This window comes from Salvelinus alpinus, chromosome 5 (assembly GCF_045679555.1).
Source record: "Salvelinus alpinus chromosome 5, SLU_Salpinus.1, whole genome shotgun sequence".
Lineage (NCBI taxonomy): Eukaryota > Metazoa > Chordata > Actinopteri > Salmoniformes > Salmonidae > Salvelinus > Salvelinus alpinus.
Genome location: NC_092090.1, coordinates 78,100,682 through 78,123,140, shown reverse-complemented (window position 1 = coordinate 78,123,140; position 22,459 = coordinate 78,100,682). Strand labels below are relative to the sequence as shown.

The 22,459-nt window shown below is 41.2% G+C and overlaps 1 protein-coding gene across 1 annotated transcript in view; it reads right to left on the bottom strand.

Annotated features, from left to right (window-relative positions):
• LOC139576872 (transmembrane protein 132C-like) overlaps positions 1–22,459 on the bottom strand; it is a 200,192-nt gene that overhangs the window by 37,103 nt on the left and 140,630 nt on the right. Inside the window, exon 4 of the mRNA XM_071403425.1 lies at positions 19,109–19,295. Within this exon, the coding sequence (XP_071259526.1) occupies positions 19,109–19,295 (187 nt within the window). The remainder of the gene's footprint in view (positions 1–19,108; positions 19,296–22,459) is intronic.

Genomic DNA, 22,459 nt, shown 5'->3' with positions numbered 1-22,459 from the left:
CTTTGTCATTATGGGATTGCAGATTCAATAATTTAATACATTTTAGAATAAGGCTGTAACGTAACAAAATGGGGTATGAATACTTTCCGAATGCACTGTATGTTTGTCTGAAGTAAACAGAGAAAGGGAGGAAGGGAGAGAAGGAAGAAGGGAGGAGGAAAAAAATGTGAGGGAGAGCTCTTCTGAAAAAGCACAAGTGAGAAAAGGAGAGCCATAGAAAAAGGGGGAGAGAAAAAATATTTTTAAGGTGTTCCACCCATCCCCATCCCATCCATCCCACCCATCCCCTAAACTAATGGACAACGACACATAGGCTTCTACTTCCAGCTTATACATACTATATACATTTTACAGACACAGTATATTTTACATGAGTTATCTTTTGTTTGTTTTTAGTCCCATCCTTCAGCTACCCTCAACCCCTTCCATCTGTCTCTATAGACCATCCAGTTTTGATTTCTATTTACCATATATCTGAATTCCCTTTGACATTTGGCACTTCCAGAAATCCTGCTTCATGGTTTGAAATGGGTGACAAACCATTGAACAGCATTGTGAGCTGGCAGCGTGTAGGTGTCCCTGCTATAACGTTCAGGAGGAGGATGCTTCAAAGACGAAAGAAAGAGTGTTAATATCTCAAAACATTCTTCTCTCTCTCAGAGGTGTCACCTACAGTAGACCGCTATCACTTGACTCTGGAAATGTAATAACATTTCATTTTTTTGGTTATAATCAATTAGAGCAAAGGCACAGTAATTTAGGTAATGCCATAAATTAGTTAAGGAGCGACTGTGACAATAAGCCATAAATGTGATCCAACCCTGAATATGCTTGCCCATATTCATAGTCATTAGCTTTATTACATAATAACCTTTGCAGCATGGTCATTTATGGATTCCCCATTTTTGTTTAAGGGATTATTTCTGGTCTAAATTAGCTTGTCTGTTATGGCAAAAGACAATCTAGCCTATTAGCCTAATTAGTCCTAATTACAGATGAAAGCCTTTTCTAAACCAAAGCAATGCGCAAATCAACAGATGCCTTCAGCATTCTCTCTGAAGTCTCCCCTACTCAACTAGATTAAAGAGATTAGAGCAGCACCCTCTCTCTTTCTCTTTCTTTCTCTCTCTCTCTCAATTCAATTCAATTCAATTCAAAGGGCTTTATTGGTATGGAAACATGTTTACATTGCCAAAGCAAGTGGAATAGATAATAAACTAAATTGAACAGTAAACCTTACACTCACAAAAGTTTCAAAAGAGTAGAGACATTTCAAATGTTATATTACTGGCTATGTACAGTATAGTTGTGTAACATTGTGCAAATATTTGAAGTACGAAGGGAAAATAAATAGACAGATGAATATAGTTTGCATTTACAGTGGTGTTTGTGCTTCTCTGGTTGCCCTTTTCTTGTGGTAACTGGTCACAAATATTGCTGCTGGGATGGCACACTGTAATATTACACCTAATAGATAAGGGAGAAACTCCCCAAATACAGGTGTGCCAAGCTTGTAGCGTCATACCGAAGAAGACTCAATGCTGTTATCGCTGCCAAAGGTGCTTCAACAAAGTACTGAGTAAAGGGTCTGAATACGGTGATATTTCAGTTTTATAATTTTTTATACATTTGCAAAAATGTCTAAAAACCTGTATTTGCTTTGTCATTATGGGGTATTGTTTGTAGATTGATTAAAAAAAGGTGTTTTAATCAATTTTAGAATAAGGCTGTAACGTAACAAAATGTAGAAAAAGTCAAGCGGTCTGAATACTTTCCGAATGCACTGTACATCACCCTCCGATCCAACAGGTCCCAGACGTGCTCAACGGGATTGAGATCCGGGCTCTTCGCTGGCCATGGCTGAACACTGACATTCCTGTCTTGCAGGAAATCACGCACAGAACGAGCAGTATGGCTGGTGTCATCCACCATTGTCATGGTGGAGGGTCATGTGAGGATGAGCCTGCAGGAAGGGTACCACATCAGGGAGGAGGATGTCTTCCCTGTAACGCACAGCGTTGAGATTGCCTGCAATGAAAACAAGCTCAGTCCGATGATGCTGTGACACACCGTCCCAGACCATGACGGACCCTCCACCTCCAAATCGATCCAGCTCCAGAGTACAAGCCTCGGTGTAACGCTCATTCCTTCGACGATAAACGCGAATCCGACCATCACCACTGGTGAGACAAAACCGCGACTTGTCAGAGAAGAGCACTTTTTGCCAGTCCTGTCTGGTGCAGCGACGGTGAGTTTGTGCCCATAGGTGACGTTGTTGCCGGTGAAGTCTGGTGAGGACCTGCCTTACAACAGGCCTACAAGCCCTCAGTCCAGCCTCTCTCAGCCTATTGCGGACAGTCTGAGCACTGAAGGAGGGATTGTGCGTTCCTGGTGTAACTTGGGCAGTTGTTGTTGCCATCCTGTACCTGTCCCACAGTACGGACATTGCAATTTATTGCCCTGGCCAGATCTGCAGTCCTCATGCCTCCTTACAGCATGCCTAAGGCACGTTCACGCAGATGAGCAGGGATCCTGGGCATCTTGCCTTTGGTGTTTTTCAGAGTCAGTAGAAAGGCCTCTTTAGTGTCCTAAGTTTTCATAACTGTGACCTTAAGCTGTTAGTGTCTTAACGACCGTTCCACATGTGCATGTTCATTAATTGTTTATGGTTCATTGAACAAGCATGGGAAACAGTGTTTAAACCCTTTACAATGAAGATCTGTGAAGTGATTTAGATTTTTACGAATTATCTTTGAAAGAGAGGGTCTTGAAAAAGGGATTTTTTTTTGTTGCTGAGTTTACATAATATGACTCAATTGTCTCAAGGCTCTCTAAATACTGCTTTAAACTGTCTCCTCCCGTTAATCTACTCTGATTGAAGTAGATTTAACAAGTGACATCAATAAGGATCATAGCTTTCACCTGGATTCACCTGGTCAGTCTATGTCATGGAAAGAGCAGGTGTTCCTAATGTTTTGTACACTCAGTGTATGTTGAAGAGGTTGGGGCTCAAGCTGCATCCCTTTCTCACGCCACAGCCCGAGGAGCTCCTGTGTTCTTTTTGTGCCAATTTAAGCGTACACTTGTTGATGGATGTCATCTTGTTATATGTACAGTATTTTCCTCAACAACACCTTCCATCAATTTATATAGCAGACCCTCATGCCGAATTGAATCAAAAGCTTTTTTAAATCAACAAAGCCTAAGAAAAGCATACATTTGTTTTGGTTTGTTTGTTTGTCAATTAGGGTGCGCAGGGTGAATATGTGGTCTATCATACGGTAATTTGGTAAAAAGCCAATTTGACATTTGCTCAGGTCGTTGTTTTCACTGAGGAAATGTAGGAGTCTGCTGTTAATGATAATGAAGAGGATTTTCCATAGGTTGCTGTTGGCGCAGATCCCACAGCAGTTATTGCGGTCCAATTTGTCCCTACTTTTGTGGATGGGTGATCAGTTACTGGTTCCAAATATTGAGGAAGATGCCAGAGCTGAGGGTGATGTTAAAGTTTAGCTAATTAGAATTTGTGGTCTGTATAGTTTATCATTGAATTTAGGATACCATCAACGCTTTTTGGGTTGGAGGATTTTTATATTTGGTCCATTAGTTCATTCAATGTAATTGGAGAATCCATCGGGTTCTGGTACATTTACATTTTGGTCATTAAGCAGATGCTCTTATCCAGAGCAATTAGGATTAAGTGCCTTGCTCAAGGGAACATCGACAGATCTTTCACCTTGTCGGCTCCAGAATTCGAACTAGTGAGCTTTTGGTTACTGGCCCAATGCTCTAACCGCTAAGCTACTACCATCTGGTTATCTGTCACCCATCAGTAATAATAATGTTCTTCTCTTCTCCCTGGCCTATAGCGAGCTGCCTGCTCTCCTCTCTGAACCTTCTAGGTTACCGCTAGGCTACTATACCACTCTCTGGTTCTCTGTCACCCATCAGTAATAATAATGCTCTTCTCTTCTCCCTGGCCTATAGCGAGCTGCCTGCTCTCCTCTCTGAACCCTCTACACCCCAAACAAAAAGGATCAACAGCTGGAAGACATCATTGTTGTGTCACTGATACAGGCCTTTGTGCAGTCTCCTGTCCTGTCCTACCAAAGAGACAGAGTGTAACGCAGAAACACAGTTCATGTTTTACCTCTGGATGGGGGGAAGTGGGGCAGGATCAAGAACTGCTTTTATATTACCTTACTTCCTCTGTTCCATCAGCAGGTTGAGGAGGGGAGGATGAGAGGGTGAGGAGAGGAAGAGAGGATAGGAGGGGAGGAGAGGAGCAGAGAGGCTTTTCATGCCAGAGTGATTCCAAGTAATCTAATTCAGCCTTTCTCGCTGGTGTGCCTTCTCTCGCATTGAAGCATGCATAACACACAAACACATTTTCCGACACATACTCAAGTCTCTCTGTGTGTGTGTGAGTGAGTGTGTGAGTGAGTGAACGTACAGTGCCTTCAGAAAGTATTCATACCCCTTCCCTTGACTTTTTGCACATTTTGTTGTGTTACAGCCTGAATTCAAAATGGATTAAATATATGTTTTTTCTCATCCATCTCCTCACAATACCCCACAATAACAAAGTGAAAACATGTATTGAAAATAAAAATACAGAAATATCTCATTTTCATAAGTATTCACACCCCTGAGTCAATACTTTTTCGAAATACCTGCAATTACAGCAGTGAGTGCTTTGTTGTACATTTTTAAGAGCTTTCCACATCTGGATTGTAAAATATTTGTCCATTATTATTTTTGAATTCTTCAAGCTCTGTCAAGATGCTGATCATTGCTAGACAGCTATTGCCATAGATTGCCATAGATTTTCCAGCCAATTTAAGTCAAAACTGTAACTAGGCCACTCAGGAACATTCAATGTATTGGTATATTATATTGGTAAGCAACTCCAGTGTAGATTTGGCCTTATGTTTTAGGTTATTGTCCTGCTGAAGGGTGAATTAGTCTCCCAGTGTCTGTTGGAAAGCAGACTGAACCAGGTTTTCCTCTAGGATTTTGCCTGTGCTTATATGTAATCCATTTCTTTAAAAAAATGTAAAACTCCCTAGACCTTGCCAATGACAAGCATACCCATAACATGATGCAGCCACCACCATGCTTGAAAAGATGAAGAGTGGTACTCAGTGATGTGTTGTGTTGGAAAGGAAAGGGGGATACCTAGTCAGTTGTACAACTGAATGCATTCAACTGAAATGGGTCTTCCGCATTTAACCCAACCCCTCTGAATCAGAGAGGTGCAGGGGGCTGCCATAATCAACATCGCATTTGCCCAAAACATAATGTTGGGTATTCAGGAGAAAAAGTGAATTTCTTTGCCACATTTCTTCCAGTATTACATGAGTGCATGGTTGCAAACAGGATGCATGTTTTGGAATATTTTTATTCTGTATAGGCTTCCTTCTTATAACTCGTTCATTTAGGTTAGTATTGTGGATTAACTACAATGTTGTTGATCCATCCTCAGTTTTCTCCTATCACAACCATTAAACACTGTTTTAAAATCGCCATTGGCCTCATGTTGAAATCCCTGAGCAGTTTCCTTCCTTTCCGGCAACTGAGTTAGGAATGACGCCCGTATCTTTGTAGTGACTGGGTGTATTGATACACCATCCAAAACCTAATTAATAACTTCACCATGCTCAAAGGGATATTCAATGTCTACTTTTTTGTTGTTGACATCAACCAATTGGTCAGAGGCGACCCTGTTTCTGTTTTTGAGCCCCACATTTTTTGCCAAAAAATGTATTAAAAAAGTATTGTTTTGTTGTTGTGGCTTGCCTGTTTTGCATGTTATTTTGGCACTAATATGTGTCACATAATAGTTTGCAAACAATGTAAAAATATATAATTAAGTTAATAAAGCTGTATACAAACATGGTCTCTTTTTTGTTTTCTTGAGTAAGGCAGCTCCAAAATGCAGGTGTTTCAGCCTAGCTCAATGCTTTCTGTGGTGGTGGAGCAAGCCAGCAGAAAATACGGAGCGTTGCGCCGTTATTGGCTCAGAGGTCTGACACTCATGGGGACACTACATCACCGCCAAGTCGAAGGGGTGACTAAAAAAATTCTAGCCCCTTGGTTGCTGCCATAGAGATACATTAGAAGTGCCTGTCCAAGAAGGCTCAAGGTCATTGGCCACAGATAAAATGACATCAAATCACGTTATATGTACAGTAGCTTTGATTGGATTGATCATGTCAACAAATTTTTTTGTTAGCAGTCATCATCATGAATCAAATCTCCAATCTAATCCTTTTTAATCCTTGTCATATGAAGAGAAATAATGAAGACAAATTATAGATAAAACGTATCGATGCTCATCCGCCATTGGACATAAAAATTACACAACAAGTTAGAAATTGCAAATTCAACAATGAGTGGTTTAGACGGAATCAGTGACAGTGGCTGTGTTTCCCGAAATCGGGGATTAAGGGGCTCTTTTCCAAGTTTAAAATGATAAACATTCAACATTGGCCATGCTGTCAATAAAGCATGATTTGTGCCGTGCTCAAAACAACTTTAACTCGGAACTGCAAAAACTTCACTTCAGTGAGTTCAAGACAACTGGGAAGTTGGGAATAAACGAGCTCCGACTGGAAAAATACGTTTTGAACGGTCATTCAACTCGGAATTGTAAATCCGGCCTCTTTCTAGAGCTACGGCCTGAAGATCAATGACATCATCATGATTTAACCTTGTTTTTTTCTGAGTTCCCAGTTGTTTTGAAAGCACCATAAATCCAGAGAATGTCAGATTTTGATGACATAATTTGCCCATGAAGGACCGCCGCGCAACCTTCCTGCATATATTGTATATATTGTATGCATATATATATATATATATATATATTGTATATATTGTATGCACATACAGCATATATTGTATGCTGCTGCTAATATATTGTATGCTGCTGCTGATAAATTATGTAATATGCCAGGGAGATATGCATACTGTAGCTGAGAAAGTAATACTAAGTGTATGTTGTGTAGTAAGATGTTAGTAGCCTATGTGCCTCCCCCTAATCATTTAGTCTATTTACCCCTCTTAATTTCCCCTACTGTTCTGACTTGGTGGTGCACATGTAGCCTATAACCTGTTTAGAGAAATGTAATCATATAATATTGTAAGAGCTTTCATTGTCTGCTTATATGCCCCCTTTATTTATCCTACGGTTCTGACTTAGTGTACAGGGAGAACACTGTAAGAACGGCCCATGTTCTGAAATCTGTCCCTGTACTAAACAAAAAGTGCTAAACAAATAGTTATATTGACTATGTCCGTCCTAGCTCGCTCATTAATGTTTTAATCGATTGACTCTCATACGCTCATCGTCCCCTTATGCCATAGTTTGTACATCTCACTTGTCATTATAAACCACCTTTGTTTAAGCAAGTCAGCCATATCAGCTATGTTTTTTCAAAAGGCAGTAAATGAGGCTGAATGAACTGTTTCGCTGCCAGACAAGGTTCCACTGATAGCCAGGTGTAGCAGAGGTAAGATGTTGGAACTGCTGTTGGGACAGCTTTATGTAGGCCCTAATGTAATGTGTGCGCTGGGAGTCGGGAAGCATGTTCAGGGAATGAATAATTTAGTAAATGAACGAAACATAAAACAAAACATGAAGAACGCACAGACATGAAACTGAAACAGAAACAATGACGCCTGAGGAAGGAACCAAAGGGAGTGACATATATAGGGAAGGAAATCAGGGAAGTGATGAAGTCCAGGTGAGTCTGATGACGCGCAGGTGTGCGTAACAATGATGACAGGTGTGCTCCATAACGAGCAGCCTGGTGACCTAGAGGCCGGAGAGGGAGCACACGTGACGCCTAACAGTTTGTGGGTACCGTTTGTCACTGTTATAGTGCAATTCATGTATAGTTTAGTGTTGTGTTGTGTAGTGTAGTGGCTTAGCTGGCATGCATCCCACTAGTTTTTTGTTGTTGTTGCGCCACCAAGATTTACATGCTAAAATCGCCACTGGATTTGGTGTCCTTCTTTACGAGGCATTGGAAAAGCTCCCCGGTCTTTATGGTTGAATCTGTGCTTGAAATTCACTACTCGATTGTATTTGACATTTTGGAGTATTGTGTGTAGATCAGTGACACAAAATCGAAAAGTAATGCATTTGAAATTCAGGCTGTAACACAACAAAATGTGGAAAATACTTTTAGTGCCTGAATACTCTCTGAAGACACTGTATGTGCTCTGTGACTCAAATCAAATCAAACTGTATTTGTCACATGTGCCGAATACAACAAGCATAGACCTTACCGTGAAATGCTTACTTACAAGCCCTTAACCAAAAGTACAGTTCAAGAAGAGTAAAGGAAATAAATACCAAATAAACTAAAGCAAAAAATAATAAAAAGTAACACAACGAGGACACAGGGGGTACTGGTACCGAGTCAATTTGCGTGGGTACAGGTTAGTTGAGGTAATTTGTACATTTAGTTAGGGTGTGAAGTGACTATGCATAGATAATAAACAGCGAGTAACAGCAGTGTAAAAAAACAAATGGAGGGGGGGTGTCAATGTAAATAGTCCGGTGGCCATTTGATTAATTGTTCAGCAGTGTTTGGACCATGATAGTTCGTTGGTGATGTGGACACCAAGGAACTTGAAACTCTCGACCCGCTCCACTACAGCCCTGTATGGGGGCCTGTTCGGCCCCCCTTTTCCCGTAGTCCACGATCAGCTCCTTTGTCTTGATCATGTTGAGGAAGAGGTTGTTGTCCTGGCACCACACGGCCAGGTCTCCAACCTCCTCCCTATAGGCTGTCTCGTCGTTGATCAGGCCTACCACTGTTGTGTCATCAGCAAATTTAATGATGGTGTTGGAGTCATGACTAGCCGTGCAGTCATGATTGAACAGGGAGTACAGGAGGGGACTGAGCATGCACCCCTGAGGGGCCCCTGTGTTGAGGATCAGCGTGGCGGATGTGTTGTTACCTACCCTTACCACCTGGGGGCGGCCCGTCAGGAATTCCAGGATCCAGTTGCAGAGGGAGGTGTTTAGTCCCAGGGTCCTTAGCTTAGTGATGAGCTTTGTGGGCACTATGGTGTTGAACGCTGAGCTGTAGTCAATGAACAGCATTCTCACATAGGTGTTCCTTTTGTCCAGGTGGGAAAGGGCAGTGTGGAGTGCAATTGAGATTGCGTAATCTGTAGATCTGTTGGGGCAGTATGCGAATTGGAGTGGGTCTAGGGTATCCGGGAGGATGCTGTGAGCCATGACCAGCCTTTCAAAGCACTTCATGGCTACCGACGTGAGTGCTACGTGTCGGTAATCATGTAGGCAGGTTACCTTCGCTTCCTTGGTCTGCTTTAAACATGTAGTTATTACAGACTCGGTCAGGGAAAGGTTGAAAATGTCTGTGAAGACACTTGCCAGTTGGTCTGTGCATGCTTTGAGTACACTTCCTGGTAATCCGTCTGGCCCCGCAGCTTTGGGAATGTTGACCTGTTTAAAGGTCTTGCTTACATTGGCTACCGAGAGCGTTATCACACAGTCATCCAGAACAGCTGGTGCTCTCTTGCATGCTTCAGTGTTGCTTGCCTCAGTGTTGCTGGTGCTCGTCTGGTAGGCTCGCGTCACTGGGAAGTTCGCGTCTGGGTTTCCCTTTGTAGTCCGTAATAGTTTTCAAGCCCTGCCACATCTGACGAGCTTCAGAGCCGGTGTAGTAGGATTCAATCTTAATCCTGTATTAACGCTTTGCTTGTTTGATGGTTCGTCTGAGGGCATAGCGGGATTTCTTATAAGCGTCCGGATTGGTGTCCCGCTCCTTGAAAGCGGCAGCTTTAGCCTTTAGCTCGATGCGGATGTTGCCTGTAATCCATGGCTTCTGGTTGGGATATGTACATACATACGGTCACTGTGGGGACGACGCCATCGATGCACTTATTGATGAAGCCAATGACTGAGGTGGTATACTCCTCAATGCCATTGAATAAATCCCGGAATATATTCCAGTCTGTGCTAGCAAAACAGTCCTGTAGCGTAGCATCCGCGTTATCTGACCACTTCCGTATTGAGCGAGTCACTGGTACTTCCTACTTTAGTTTTTGCTTGTAAGCAGGAATCAGGAGGATAGAATTATGGTCAGATTTGCCAAATGGAGGGCCGGGGAGAGCTTTGTATGCATCTGTGTTTGTGGAGTAAAGGTGGTCTACAGTTTTTTTTACTCTGGTTGCACATGTGACATGCTGGTAAAAACTATGAGGTTGTGTGTGTGAGTTGTGTACATAATATGAGTCTATTTTGTGTGGGTTTTGTGTGAGACAATTTACAAAAGAGAGGCAGTGAGGGAAAACCTGGTTGTATACTGAACATGAGAATGGTCTGACACGAGTCTGCACTTTACTAGCCAGGAAACTACAAAGGTAGGTAAGATAGGAAACTACAACAAATGGAGGGAAGAAAGGGATAGAAAAACAGACAGATTGAATGATTGAAAAAAAGATTGAATGAATGAAGAGTGAATTAATTGATATAGGACTGGAGTAAGGCTGGACAACAACAGCTCACAATGTCAATATCAGCAATGGAAATGTCCACCGAGCATTGACCAGGTGCAGTCCTGAGATAGGCATGCATTGGAAATGTTGAGTCACTCCATAGCATGTTTACAATTGGCTCATTCATCCCCCTCCTCTCCCCTGTAACTATTCCCCAGGTCGTTGCTGCAAATGAGAACGTGTTCTCAGTCAACTTACCTGGTAAAATAACGGTAAAATAAAAAAAAATAAAAAAAGTAGTCATAACCATAAAAATAGAATCACTAGAACAGGCATCTATTTCCAAGGTCATAACTGGCTTAATGGAAAGCTTCCTGAATAGAATACAGAATCAGGAAAGGATGACTAAGCATTAGAGGTTGCATAGCATATCCATACACTGTACACGTATGTAACCTGCTCTAATGTATTTGAATACACCCTTCATCTTCTCATATGAGCCTCTCGCAATGATGATTATGTCCATAATTGATTCTGCCAAGTTTAGCAAGTGATTCTAATAGCAGATTAATTATGATAGATCTTTGTCGCTTTATAAAAACCTTTATAATCGGCATTGAACCATAAATCCTTATTGCACTCAAAATGCATAATGATTTCATCATAATACTAGATACTATTAGAATGATGGGTAATATATCAGGGCTTGGAGCAAGGGCGTCGTTAAGGGGGGGGGGGAAACATGAATGATTCATGGGGCCCTAGCCTGGTAGGGGCCCTTAAATGTTTAGAGAATTATTTGTTTATAATTTAAAAAATGTTAGACCAAAAAATCTGTGATGAAAATTAAAATGTATAACCATAATCAGATCAGGCATCTCTATCCAACCATCCAGTTTGTACCCCCCCACCCCCACCCCATAATGCACATGGTTTGGTACATTATTCTACACGAGGAGATCTGACAGTTGCTCCGGCATGTAGCCTAAGCATTCATGAGAGATAACCACTATGCCCCCCTTAAAAACGAAATCGGGTTTTCAGAAAAGGAAAGAAAGGAAACAAAGACAGATACAGCAAATTCAGATTTTTTTTATTCAGCACGTTTTTTCCCAGATTTTTTTTTTTTAAGGATTTGAGTGGTAAGCCAATGCAGACGGCCTGCGAACTGAGTAGCCTAGCTAGCCAATATAGCTAGCTTGATAGCTTGCTAGCTACAGGTAACTGCCTACAGTGGACTCACTCGGCTCGGTCAGAGCAGTAATTATTAACATGATGATGATGAGCTAACACTACCAGCTATGGCTAGCTAATTAGCTTTTATTTAGATATTATTATAACTGTATTCACCAATATTTGCTAGCTAGCCAGACTAAAATTAAAACCTAACATGTAGCCTAACGTACGCTAACCCCATTCCGTACAAATGTGCGCAACAGCGACATTCAAACGAGGCTGCAAAGAAAACTAATGGGACTGTAGCGACTGTGTTGACAACAAAATCTGGTGTGAACTACGTTTCTATTCAAGCGTTGATTGACATGGTAATGGCTCTATAGTATTGGAGAAAAGTTGAAAAAACTGACCCTTCCGACGCTGTATGTTACATTGCATAAAGCAACTAATTATGTCTTACAGCCTCTCTCCACCAGGTGTAGCATTTCTCTCACCGTTTAAAACCAAGAAAGGGACAGGGTAAGGGGGATGCCTAGTCATTTTTTGCGTCATCACTGCAAGCTATCATGACTCTCAAAAGCTGCTGTTTACTTCTGAAGATCACTTTAGCACCGCCCTAAATACCCGATTCAAATTCGACACAAACCTTCAAATAGGTATGTAGTGACACATTATATAAACTCTTTATAGTGTTTTATTTACATTTTAGAGGCTATAAGGTGATAAGTTGGACAGATCGAGTGAAAAAAGCCGTTTCCCCACACGGCATCTTTCCTTCTCACTATTGCGTAGGTTTCGCTTCCCCATCCGCCATTTTTAAAAAGACTCGACGGAGCTCATTGCCTTCTTGAATCATGCAGAGATGGGCATCATGAAGGCCTCGTTATTGATTTTGTTGGAAAGGGGAGAAATTGTGCTTTACAATGGTATTGATATTACAGTTGATCTGGAAGTATTACGTTTTTTGGGTGCTAAAATAAGGTCAATTGTACAGACCAGCGCGATGTACAAAAGTGAGTTAGTTCACGTTACCTATCCATACTGTAGATGCAACTACTACTGCTGTAGACAAAGATCCCAACGTCTGTCTACTACATGAAGTTGAAACAGCGGTGAGGCAGTTGTTTTGTAGCAGCAGCAGCATAACTAGACCATTTTTAAATTGTAAAGTTAGGCACATGATGACTTAGACACACTTAAATACGTATTATAGTTGATATGTACACTATTAAAACCTTTTTTCTTTCAGTGGTAGATTTTTAGTATGGTAACCTTTGTAGGGGCGAACATTAAACCTACATTTCCCTTTGTTTACTCACTTTCTAGTGCCTAGCGAGCCCCAGGCAGGCAGAATCTCAGCCGAAAGTTGTCAGACAGACTCTGATGCAGAGGATAGCAGGGAGGAGAAAGATGAGTTAAAGAGTAGCAGCAGTGCCAGTGAAGGACTGACAGAAGAGATTGAACAAGCAAGTAATAAGGGAAAGGAAGAGTATGGACAGATTCAAAGTGAGGAAGATGAGGTTTTAGATGATCCAGCACTGTGGCCAGAGAAAGTACAAGACCATGAAAGAGAAGCTATTGTTTGCAGACTAGCCAACAGGTGTGGTGAGGAGACAGAACTGTATAAAATCATGCCCCCAGACTCATTTACAGTACAGTAAGTCAGCAAACGGAAGAGAAAAGGTGCAGAGACTGGCTTATTTATAGTAAGAGTGTAAAGGCATATTGCATTCCATGTGTTCTTTTTTCTCATGAGCAAAGTAAACCATCACCCAGTTCTCTGAATAGTAAGGATGGCTATAAGATATCATCCGTGAAATGGCGGAGAATGTATGACAAACTACCAGAGCATGAGGATGGTGTGTCTCACAAGAACTGTTACTGGAAATGGAAAAATCTGCAGCATACCGTAACTACAACTACAGGTATAGACAGTCAGCTGCAGAAACAAATCCAGTCAGAAATGTATAAAAACAGAGCACTTCTAGAAAGGATTTTGGATGTGACACTGTACTTAGGAATCTAGGAATCTGATGATCTTGATGATGTGCATACTGGACATTACCTAGGCTTACTTGAGCTGTTGTCAAATTATGACCTGCTATTACATGACAAAAAGAAAGGAGCACGACTGACTCATTACCTCAGCTCTGAGACACAAAACGACTTCATAGGAATATGTGGTCAAAGGGTTTTGAAAGCAATACTTTATGAAAGAGAAGATGCAATCTATTACTCGGTTATACAGTGGGGCAAAAAAGTATTTAGTCAGCCACCAATTGTGCAAGTTCTCCCACTTAAAAAGATGAGAGAGGCCTGTAATTTTCATCATAGGTACATGACCTCTGTCATTGCCAACAAAGGGTATATAACAAAGTATTGAGATAAACTTTTGTTATTGACCAAATACTTGTTTTCCACCATAATTTGCAAATAAATCCATTAGAAATCCTACAATGTGATTTTCTGGATTTTTTTTTCTCATTTTGTCTGTCATTGTTGAAGTGTACCTATGATGAAAATTACAGGCCTCTCTCATCATTTTAAGTGGGAGAACTTGCACAATTGGTGGCTGACTAAATACTTTTTTGCCCCACTGTATATGATGCAAATCCAGACATTTCCCATACTGAGCAAAATGTATTATTGGCAAGATATTTACACAAAGATAAAGTTCAGGGAACAGGTGAATGGGAAATAATTGAATGTTTTCTTGAATTTAAAGACTTTGCTAGAAAGACAGGCAGTGACATTTATGAAATGATTTTGAGTGCATTGGAAGGGCATGGTATTGACATTTCAGATTGCAGTGGTCAAGGCTATGATAATGGTGCAAATATGTCAGGGAAAGTGAAGGGAGTTCAAGCACACATACTGCAAAATAATCCACTGGCCACATACTCACCTTGTGCCTCCCATACTCTTAATCTTGTGGGTGTACATGTAGCTCAGTCGTGCCCAGAAGTATCAACCTTTTTTGGCTGTGTGAATCGTCTTTACAATCTGTTCAGTTCCAACCCAGAGCGATGGGCCATTCTCAAGGAAAAGACTGGCTGCTGTCTTAACCGCCTTTCAGACACGCGATGGAGTGCGCGTATTGCTGCGGTCCGACCAGTGTCAACTCATTTACCGTCTATCATCAAGCCTCTAGACATGCTTCTTGCTACCTGCAGCCTGACAAACAAAGCCAAATCTGAGGCAAAAGGTCTGAAAAGCTACTTCATGTCTTTCAAGGCAATCTTCCTGCTCACTTTCTGGGTAAAAGTTTTGCAGCATATTGAGAATAGAAGCCTAATTCTTCAGTCAGGAAATATTTCTCTGGACACTGAAGCAGCTCACATTAAGGCACTACAGGCTCTGTGTAATCAGTGGGACGCTCTTCTGGCAGAAGCCTCCATGTTGGCAAAGGAAATGGGTGTAACTACTCAGCTTCACAGTGAACAGAGGAGCCGCCAGAAAAAAATAAAACGTTTCCCTGATGAGACTGAAGATGACATAGCAAATGAACAGAAGTCAGACACTGGATTTTGCAACACAGTGTTTGATGTGGCTCTGGATAGTATAATCAGTCATTTGGACATGCGATTGCAGCTATATGCAAGGATTTTTCATCAATACTTACATTTAGGAAAATTACTGAAAAACCAAATGTGTGTATCTTGCCACAAATTGAGAAAGAATTACTCCAAAGATCTCACAGATGGATTTGAAAATGAAGTGCGACATCTAAAGACAATATATGGTGCCACTTTTTCAGATGGTCTTTCTCCTGTAGAGCTCCTAAATGCCATCCACAAGATGCAGCTACAGAGCATTTTTGGAGAGGTATGCATTGAATTGCGAATGTCTGTAACATTTGCTGTAGGTGAACGTGCCTTCAGTAAGCTGAAACGTATAAAGAACTATCTAAGACCTACAATGTGCCAAGACAGGTTGAACAGCCATGCAATCCTTTCAATTGAAAACCAGTTAGCTAGAAAATTTAACTTTAAAGACAATATAAATTAGTTTGCTCACAAAAAGGCTTGACGCTGGGCTATTTGTGCAGTGTAACCTCTGAGTTTTGTTTACAGGGAACAAACACAAGGACAAATGCCTTAACCTGTTCTACACAAGCCTGCCCGGTCATAGGCAAAATACTGTTTCAGAGTATTTTCTGCTATGGTTTATCTCCTGTTGAACTTACTCAGGAATGCCCACATAATGTCTTAACACTACAGTGTTAATTTCACAGATGCTTGTTCTCTGTAGGTACCACATTTATGCCTGCACCACATAGTTCAGGATTTATTTTTATTTGGGGTATGCTATTTAGGCATTTATTTAGGAATTATGCATATGGCAGAAGAGGGTTAGCCTTGTTTATAATAATTGGTAATACATTCTTTAATCTGAAACATGGATCATTAGTAATTTCTTCATTAAAACTACAATACCATATATTAAAAAATAAGTCACCAATTGTGTAGTTATTTATAATAAAGCATCATAAAAATCTCATGACACAGACAGCTTTTGTTAACATTAGGAACCAAAATGTTTTGCAATACTATTAATATAGGCAAAGGATGAAGGTGGAAACTAGAATCTGCACAATTGTAGTATAGAGCAGCAGAAGCTTATAGTTAGTACATTTAATAACACATTGTTCAGTACGTTATTTTAGGGGCCCGGTAGTTGTTTTTTTCACAGGGCTCCAAAATTCTGGCAACGCCCCAGGCTTGGAGTGTACAGTACTTCACAAAGATCCCAAGTCAGTCTGCACTTCTGACAGCTACAAAAACATCTCAAATCGTATTCCCTTATTAATAATTTTGCAAGTACTCTATACTAAAATATGAGCTAATTTATCTGCAAAGAAAAAAGACTGAGCTGTAAGTGGGTATCATGCTCATTCTGGTACCCACATAAAGCTTTCTCACAGAGACGGTATGAAATACTGATGTGAGAAAGATACATTCTCTATACAATTTGTGTCAATGCAAAGTGTGGGTGCCATTATCCTTTTGTTGACACATCAGAAGAAAAGGAATATGAAAAGGGAAATATGGATAATATACTGTACCTCTGCACACATAGCATCAATTATCCGGGACATGAGTCTGTTGACACCAGGAAGAGAAACTGCTGCTTCAGCAACAGTTTATGGGATCCTAATGCATTAAAAAAATACTAAATACTTTTGGGGAACAAGATCTACAGTATCTGCATTCCTCTCAGCACAGCAACACAGGAATACAGGCACAGCCACCCATGTAGTGGGAGAGTCACTTCGGGGGCTGCCTTACACCCACGGCCACCTATAATGTAGCTATAGAAACGGCTAATATCCACGGGACGGTTAAGCTAACATAGGCTAATGCGATTAGCATGAGGTTGTAAGTAACTAGAACATTTCCCAGGACATAGACATATCTGATATTGGCAGAAAGCTTAAATTCTTGTTAATGTAACTGCACTGTCCAATTTACAATAGCTATTATAGTGAAAGAATACTATGCTATTGTTTGAGGAGAGTGCACAATTTTGAATATGAAAAGTTATTAATAAACAAATTAGGCACATTTGGGCAGTCTTGATACAACATTTTAAACAGAAATACAACGGTCCATTGGATTAGTCTAAAACGCTGCACATACACTGCTGCCAATAGTGGCCAAACTCTGAATTGCACCTTTGCTGGAATAATACATTATGGCCTTTCTCTTGCATTTCAAAGATGATGGTACAAAAAAATACAAAAGAACGGTTGGTTTTTTCTTTATATTATCTTTTACCAGATCTATTGTGTTATATTCTCCTACATTCCTTTCACCTTTTCACAAACTTCAAAGTGTTTCCTTTCAAATGGTACCAAGAATATGCATATCCTTGCTTCAGGGCCTGAGCTACAGGCAGTTAGATTTGGGTATGTCATTTTAGGCAAAAAAATAAATAAAAAAAGGGGCGGATCCTTAAGCCCTTACAGATGCATCACAATCACATAACTCAACACTGGTAAGCAACATGTCATGCTTGTAAGTGGGTGTAATTGATCTCTCTGGTATCTTTAAGTTGCTTTTCTGGATCTAACTCTGTTTAGAAAACCAAGGCAAATGGGGTGAGAGATGTTCTGTGAAGTTAAATAGAGTAGCTTTGATGAATCCGCCCAGCAGAGAGGCTCATCTGTATAGCAACCTAAGAGAGACACACACCTCCAGGCCTAGCCTCAGGCCACAGAGAGCCTCTGGGCCCCAGACACAGGGCCTGCTGAGGGCCACATGTACCCACTCCTCCATGCCAAAACACACACTCCACAGGCAAAACACTGGAGCTACAGGTCTGCAATATCAGTGTAGTTATATCAGATCTAATATTGATTTTGTAATGTACGATAACTATGCAGTAAATGTATTACGCCAAAATCATAGTGTACAGTATGATTGTAATCCTATGGCATTCTATATTTTGTTTATCTTTAAAAATGATGTGTCTTTGTTCTTCTTACATTTGTATTTAACTAAACTGAAAAAAATATAGACGCAACATGTAAAGTATTGGTCCTATGTTTCATGAGCTGAAAATAAAGATCCCAGAAATGTTACATAGACACAAACACCTTATTTCTGAAAAATGTTGTGCATCATTTTTTTTTACATCCCTGTTGGTGAGCCTTTCTCCTTTGCCAAGATGATCCATCCACCTGACAGGTGTGGCATATCATTTAGCTGATTAAACGTCATGATCATTACACAGGTGCACCTTGTGCTGGGGACTATAAAAGGCAACACAATGTCACAACACAATACCACAGATGTCTCAAGTGTTTTGGGAGTGTGCAATTGGCATGTTGACTGCAGTAATTTCCACCAGAGCTGTTGCCAGAGAATGGAATGTTCAAGGTAGTTTTAGGGAATTTGGCAGTATGTCCAACCGGCCTCACAACCACAGAACACGCTTAACCATGCCAGCCCAGAAACTGCACATCCGGCTTCTTCACCTGCAGGATTGTCTGGGGGGTGGGGGTATTTCTGCTGAGGAGTATTTCTCTCTGTAATAAAGCCCTTTTGTGGGGAAAAACCCATTCTGATTGGCTGGGCCTAGCTCTCGAGTAGGTGAGCCTATGCCCTCCAAGGCCCACCCATGGCTGCACCCCTGCCCAGTCATGTGAAATCCATAGATTAGGGTCTAATGAATATATTTCAATCGACTGATTTCCTTATCTGAACTATAACTCAGAAAAATCGTTGAAATTGTTGCATGTTGCGATAATATTTTTGTTCAATATATTTTAATCACATTACGGTATAAAAGTAAATATAAGATGCTGTTAAGGGAAGTGTTGTCACTGTTCTGAACAGCAGGATGCACACTGTGTAACCCACATAACTTTGAATGAATTTCAGAACTCTGGCACAGCCCATCTGCTCTATGTGTTGTAGTGACTTTGACTGACTGACTGAGTGACACCACTCACCATGGCCAGGGGCACAATGCCCCCCAGGTCTTTCTGGGCAAGCCGGATCTCTGTCTCTGCCTCCTGCGTGGTGGCATGGCTGCCCGGGTACTCAACCTGCCACGTGATCCAGCGGCTGCCCAGTGGACCCAGGAAACTGTCCACCTCCAGATCCACCTGTAGGACCCTCTGGAAACCCACCTCTGACCTGCAGCACAGACAGAGAGAGAGATGGGAGAGGATCAATATTGTATGAGAAAGTAATGGTGTTTCTATAAGCTCTATCAACACACATTCCTATGACTAAAAATAGTGGCGTCTAGTGACTAAATCAATGTCTGTAAACCATGACATTTTATAGACTGCTTCTACAAAAGGTCAACTCTCTGGTCCTTGGTATGATATGCACTGTTAGCTAATTCTCACAACTCTGTATTGACATGCTGTGTACTGCCCATACAGTTACACAGTTGCTCTGTACAGTAATATATCGGAGTCTGTAGCTCAGAGGGAAGCTCCACATAACTGTCACCCTGCTCCAGCCTGGTCTCATAGACTAGACATAACATAATAAGCATAAAATTAGCATATGTTATGTTTGATATGGTTATGTGAGATGGATGGTTACTTAAGGCAAAAACAAAAGTAGGATGGTTGGTCGGGGTGGATGGATGGGTGTATAACATGAACGTCTAGCAACCCAAATTGAATCTCATCACGGACAACTTTAGCATTTTAGCTAATTAGCAACTTTTCAACTACTTACTACTTTTTAGCTACTATGCAACTACTTAGCATGTTAGCTAACCCTAACTTTAACCCTTTTAGCTAACCCTAACATTAACCCTTTAACCTAACTCCTAACTTTTAAACATAAACTTAACTCTAACCCCTAGCCTAGCTAACGTTAGTAAGCCACCTAGCTAGAATTCGTAACATATCATACGTTTTGTAAATTTGTACCTTGTACGTTTTGCAAATTCATAACATATAATACAAATTGTAATTCGTACCATATCATACAAAATGGGTGATGGACTTCCACAAATGAATACATACCATACGAAATGTAACATATCATACTAAATGGAGCTTCTCAGATTTACGTACAGAATAATAGAAAATGCTCTGAGACCAGGTGCCTGCTCTGGACATGAAGGCTTGGGTGTTTACCACTGCCCTTGTTTGCAGCAGTACAATATGAATATATATAATTGTATGCAAGGAGAATATACGGCAGGGCAGACAATAATTTCCCAGTGACAGTCTCCGGTGCTCAGAGTTTAAATATAGCCAGGAGGCAGCAAAGGTCAGCTTTACACAGGAGCAGGAGGAGATTGGAAATGGCACAAGATCTGTTAGCCATGTCTTGTGTGTCAAATGGCAGGGCTCAGGGCCAATACATTTCACACACTGTCTCCGAAGCGCACTGGTACTAAACAACATCTCCTTCATTTGAGGCTTGCCAGAAGAAAGAGAGATTGAAAGAGATAAATATGCACTCTTTCTAAAGCTCTCTTTATGCTTCTTGGACAACGATGCCAGTTTGTCTACAGTACATATGGCACATGGCACCCTTTCCAACATAAATGTTCCCTTTTTTATTGTTGTGATGAACAAAGAACAACATGCATTGTACTTCGAGAAAAGACATCTGAGCAAATATATAATGCTCTCAATTATGAATGTGACTCAGAAAACAGGAAAACGCCTCCCGAGTGGCTAAAGCACTGCATCCCAGTGCTTTCAGTACACACCCGGGTTCGATCCCAAGCTGTGTCGCAGCTGGCCGCGACCGGGGGACCCATGATGCGGCACACAATTGGCCCAGCGTCGTCCGGGTTAGGGGAGAGTTAGGGATGGCCGGGATGTCCTTGTCCCATCATGCTCTAGCGACTCCTGTGGTGGGCCAGGCACATGCACGCTGACTTTGGCCGCCAGTTGCACGGTGTTTCCTCCGACACATTGGTGCGGCTGGCTTCCGGTTTAAGCGAGCAGTGTGTCAAGAAGTAGTGCGGCTTGGCAGGGTCGTGTTTCGGAGGACGTATGGCTCTCGACGTTCGCCTCCCCCTAGTCTGTACGGGAGTTGCGGCAATGGGACAAGACTGTAACTACCAATTGGATATCACGAAATTGGGAAGAAAAAGGGGTCAAAAGTACAAACCAAAAAAGAAAACAGGAAAACAATGAATAATAGACCAGGCGTTTCATTTGCTGAAACCTGGGTTTTTGTAAGGCTTACACTCACTCCCCATTCACATATTTTTTTTCACTCCGAGTAAATGAGTGATTTGTTGCGTCCGAGCGCACAACAACCCAATTTCTCGATGAAGCAGAAGTGTGTAGAAATATTTAAAATGACAACCAAAGAACTTGTGCCACATTCCATAACAGTGTAGCAATCAGTGTGGAGAGAGATGGGCTGTGCTGTGCTGTCAGAGCAATGTTATGACAGAAAACATCCTTACATAACTGCTTCCTCCACAGTCCCTCTGACAAAACAGATGCCAATTTCAAATCAAATGTTATTTGTCACATGCGTACAAAACAACAGGTGTTGACTTTACCTTGAAATGCTCACAAGCCCTTTCCCAAAAATGCAGTTAAAAAGTCAACAAAAGAAAATGTAAAAATGAAATAGTAACAATGTAAAATAACAATGACAAGGTTATTTACAAGGAGTACCGGTACCGAGTCAATGTGTAGGGGTACGAGGTAGTTGAGGTAATTGAGGTAATATGTATAGTACATATAGGTAGGGGTAAAAGCAGGTTCTAGGTTAAGGGCGGGCCCGCCCTACCGTACCTCCTTGCCCGTCCAAATAAAATATTGAAATATATTTCTAATTTATTTGACCGAGACGCACGCCGACAGAGACGCATCAATCTCAGATAAAGCATCTGAGAGAGCGAAACAGCACCACTCTGTCTCCGTATGTGATAAAAATAAACAATCTAAGGGCAAACAATTCACACAATGAAACAATGAATGTGCAAGAATTGGAGGGAGACAGTGAGGTACATTCTGGAGAGCTGAGTGCAAGCATTCTGGAGAGAAATGCCCATATCTTCGCCACACGCCCCTCCCCTTCTTCTTGTTTCAACATTTTAAATGATACTCAAGACACATTATCTTCACACATTTTAGATGCTTTTCAATGACAGCCGCAACTCAATAATCAGCTATTAGGCCTATTGGCACACGCGCTGCCCAAATTTCTGGCTTTCCAAATAGGCATAGGCCCATGCACTTGTGATTTGAAACAATCCACAGCTATTTAAAAAAATACGCTTATTCTCTTCTATTTTATTTGTCAACTTTAGGCCTATGTATTTTTCTTAGTTGATGATGGAAGTTATAGGTCTACTGCTG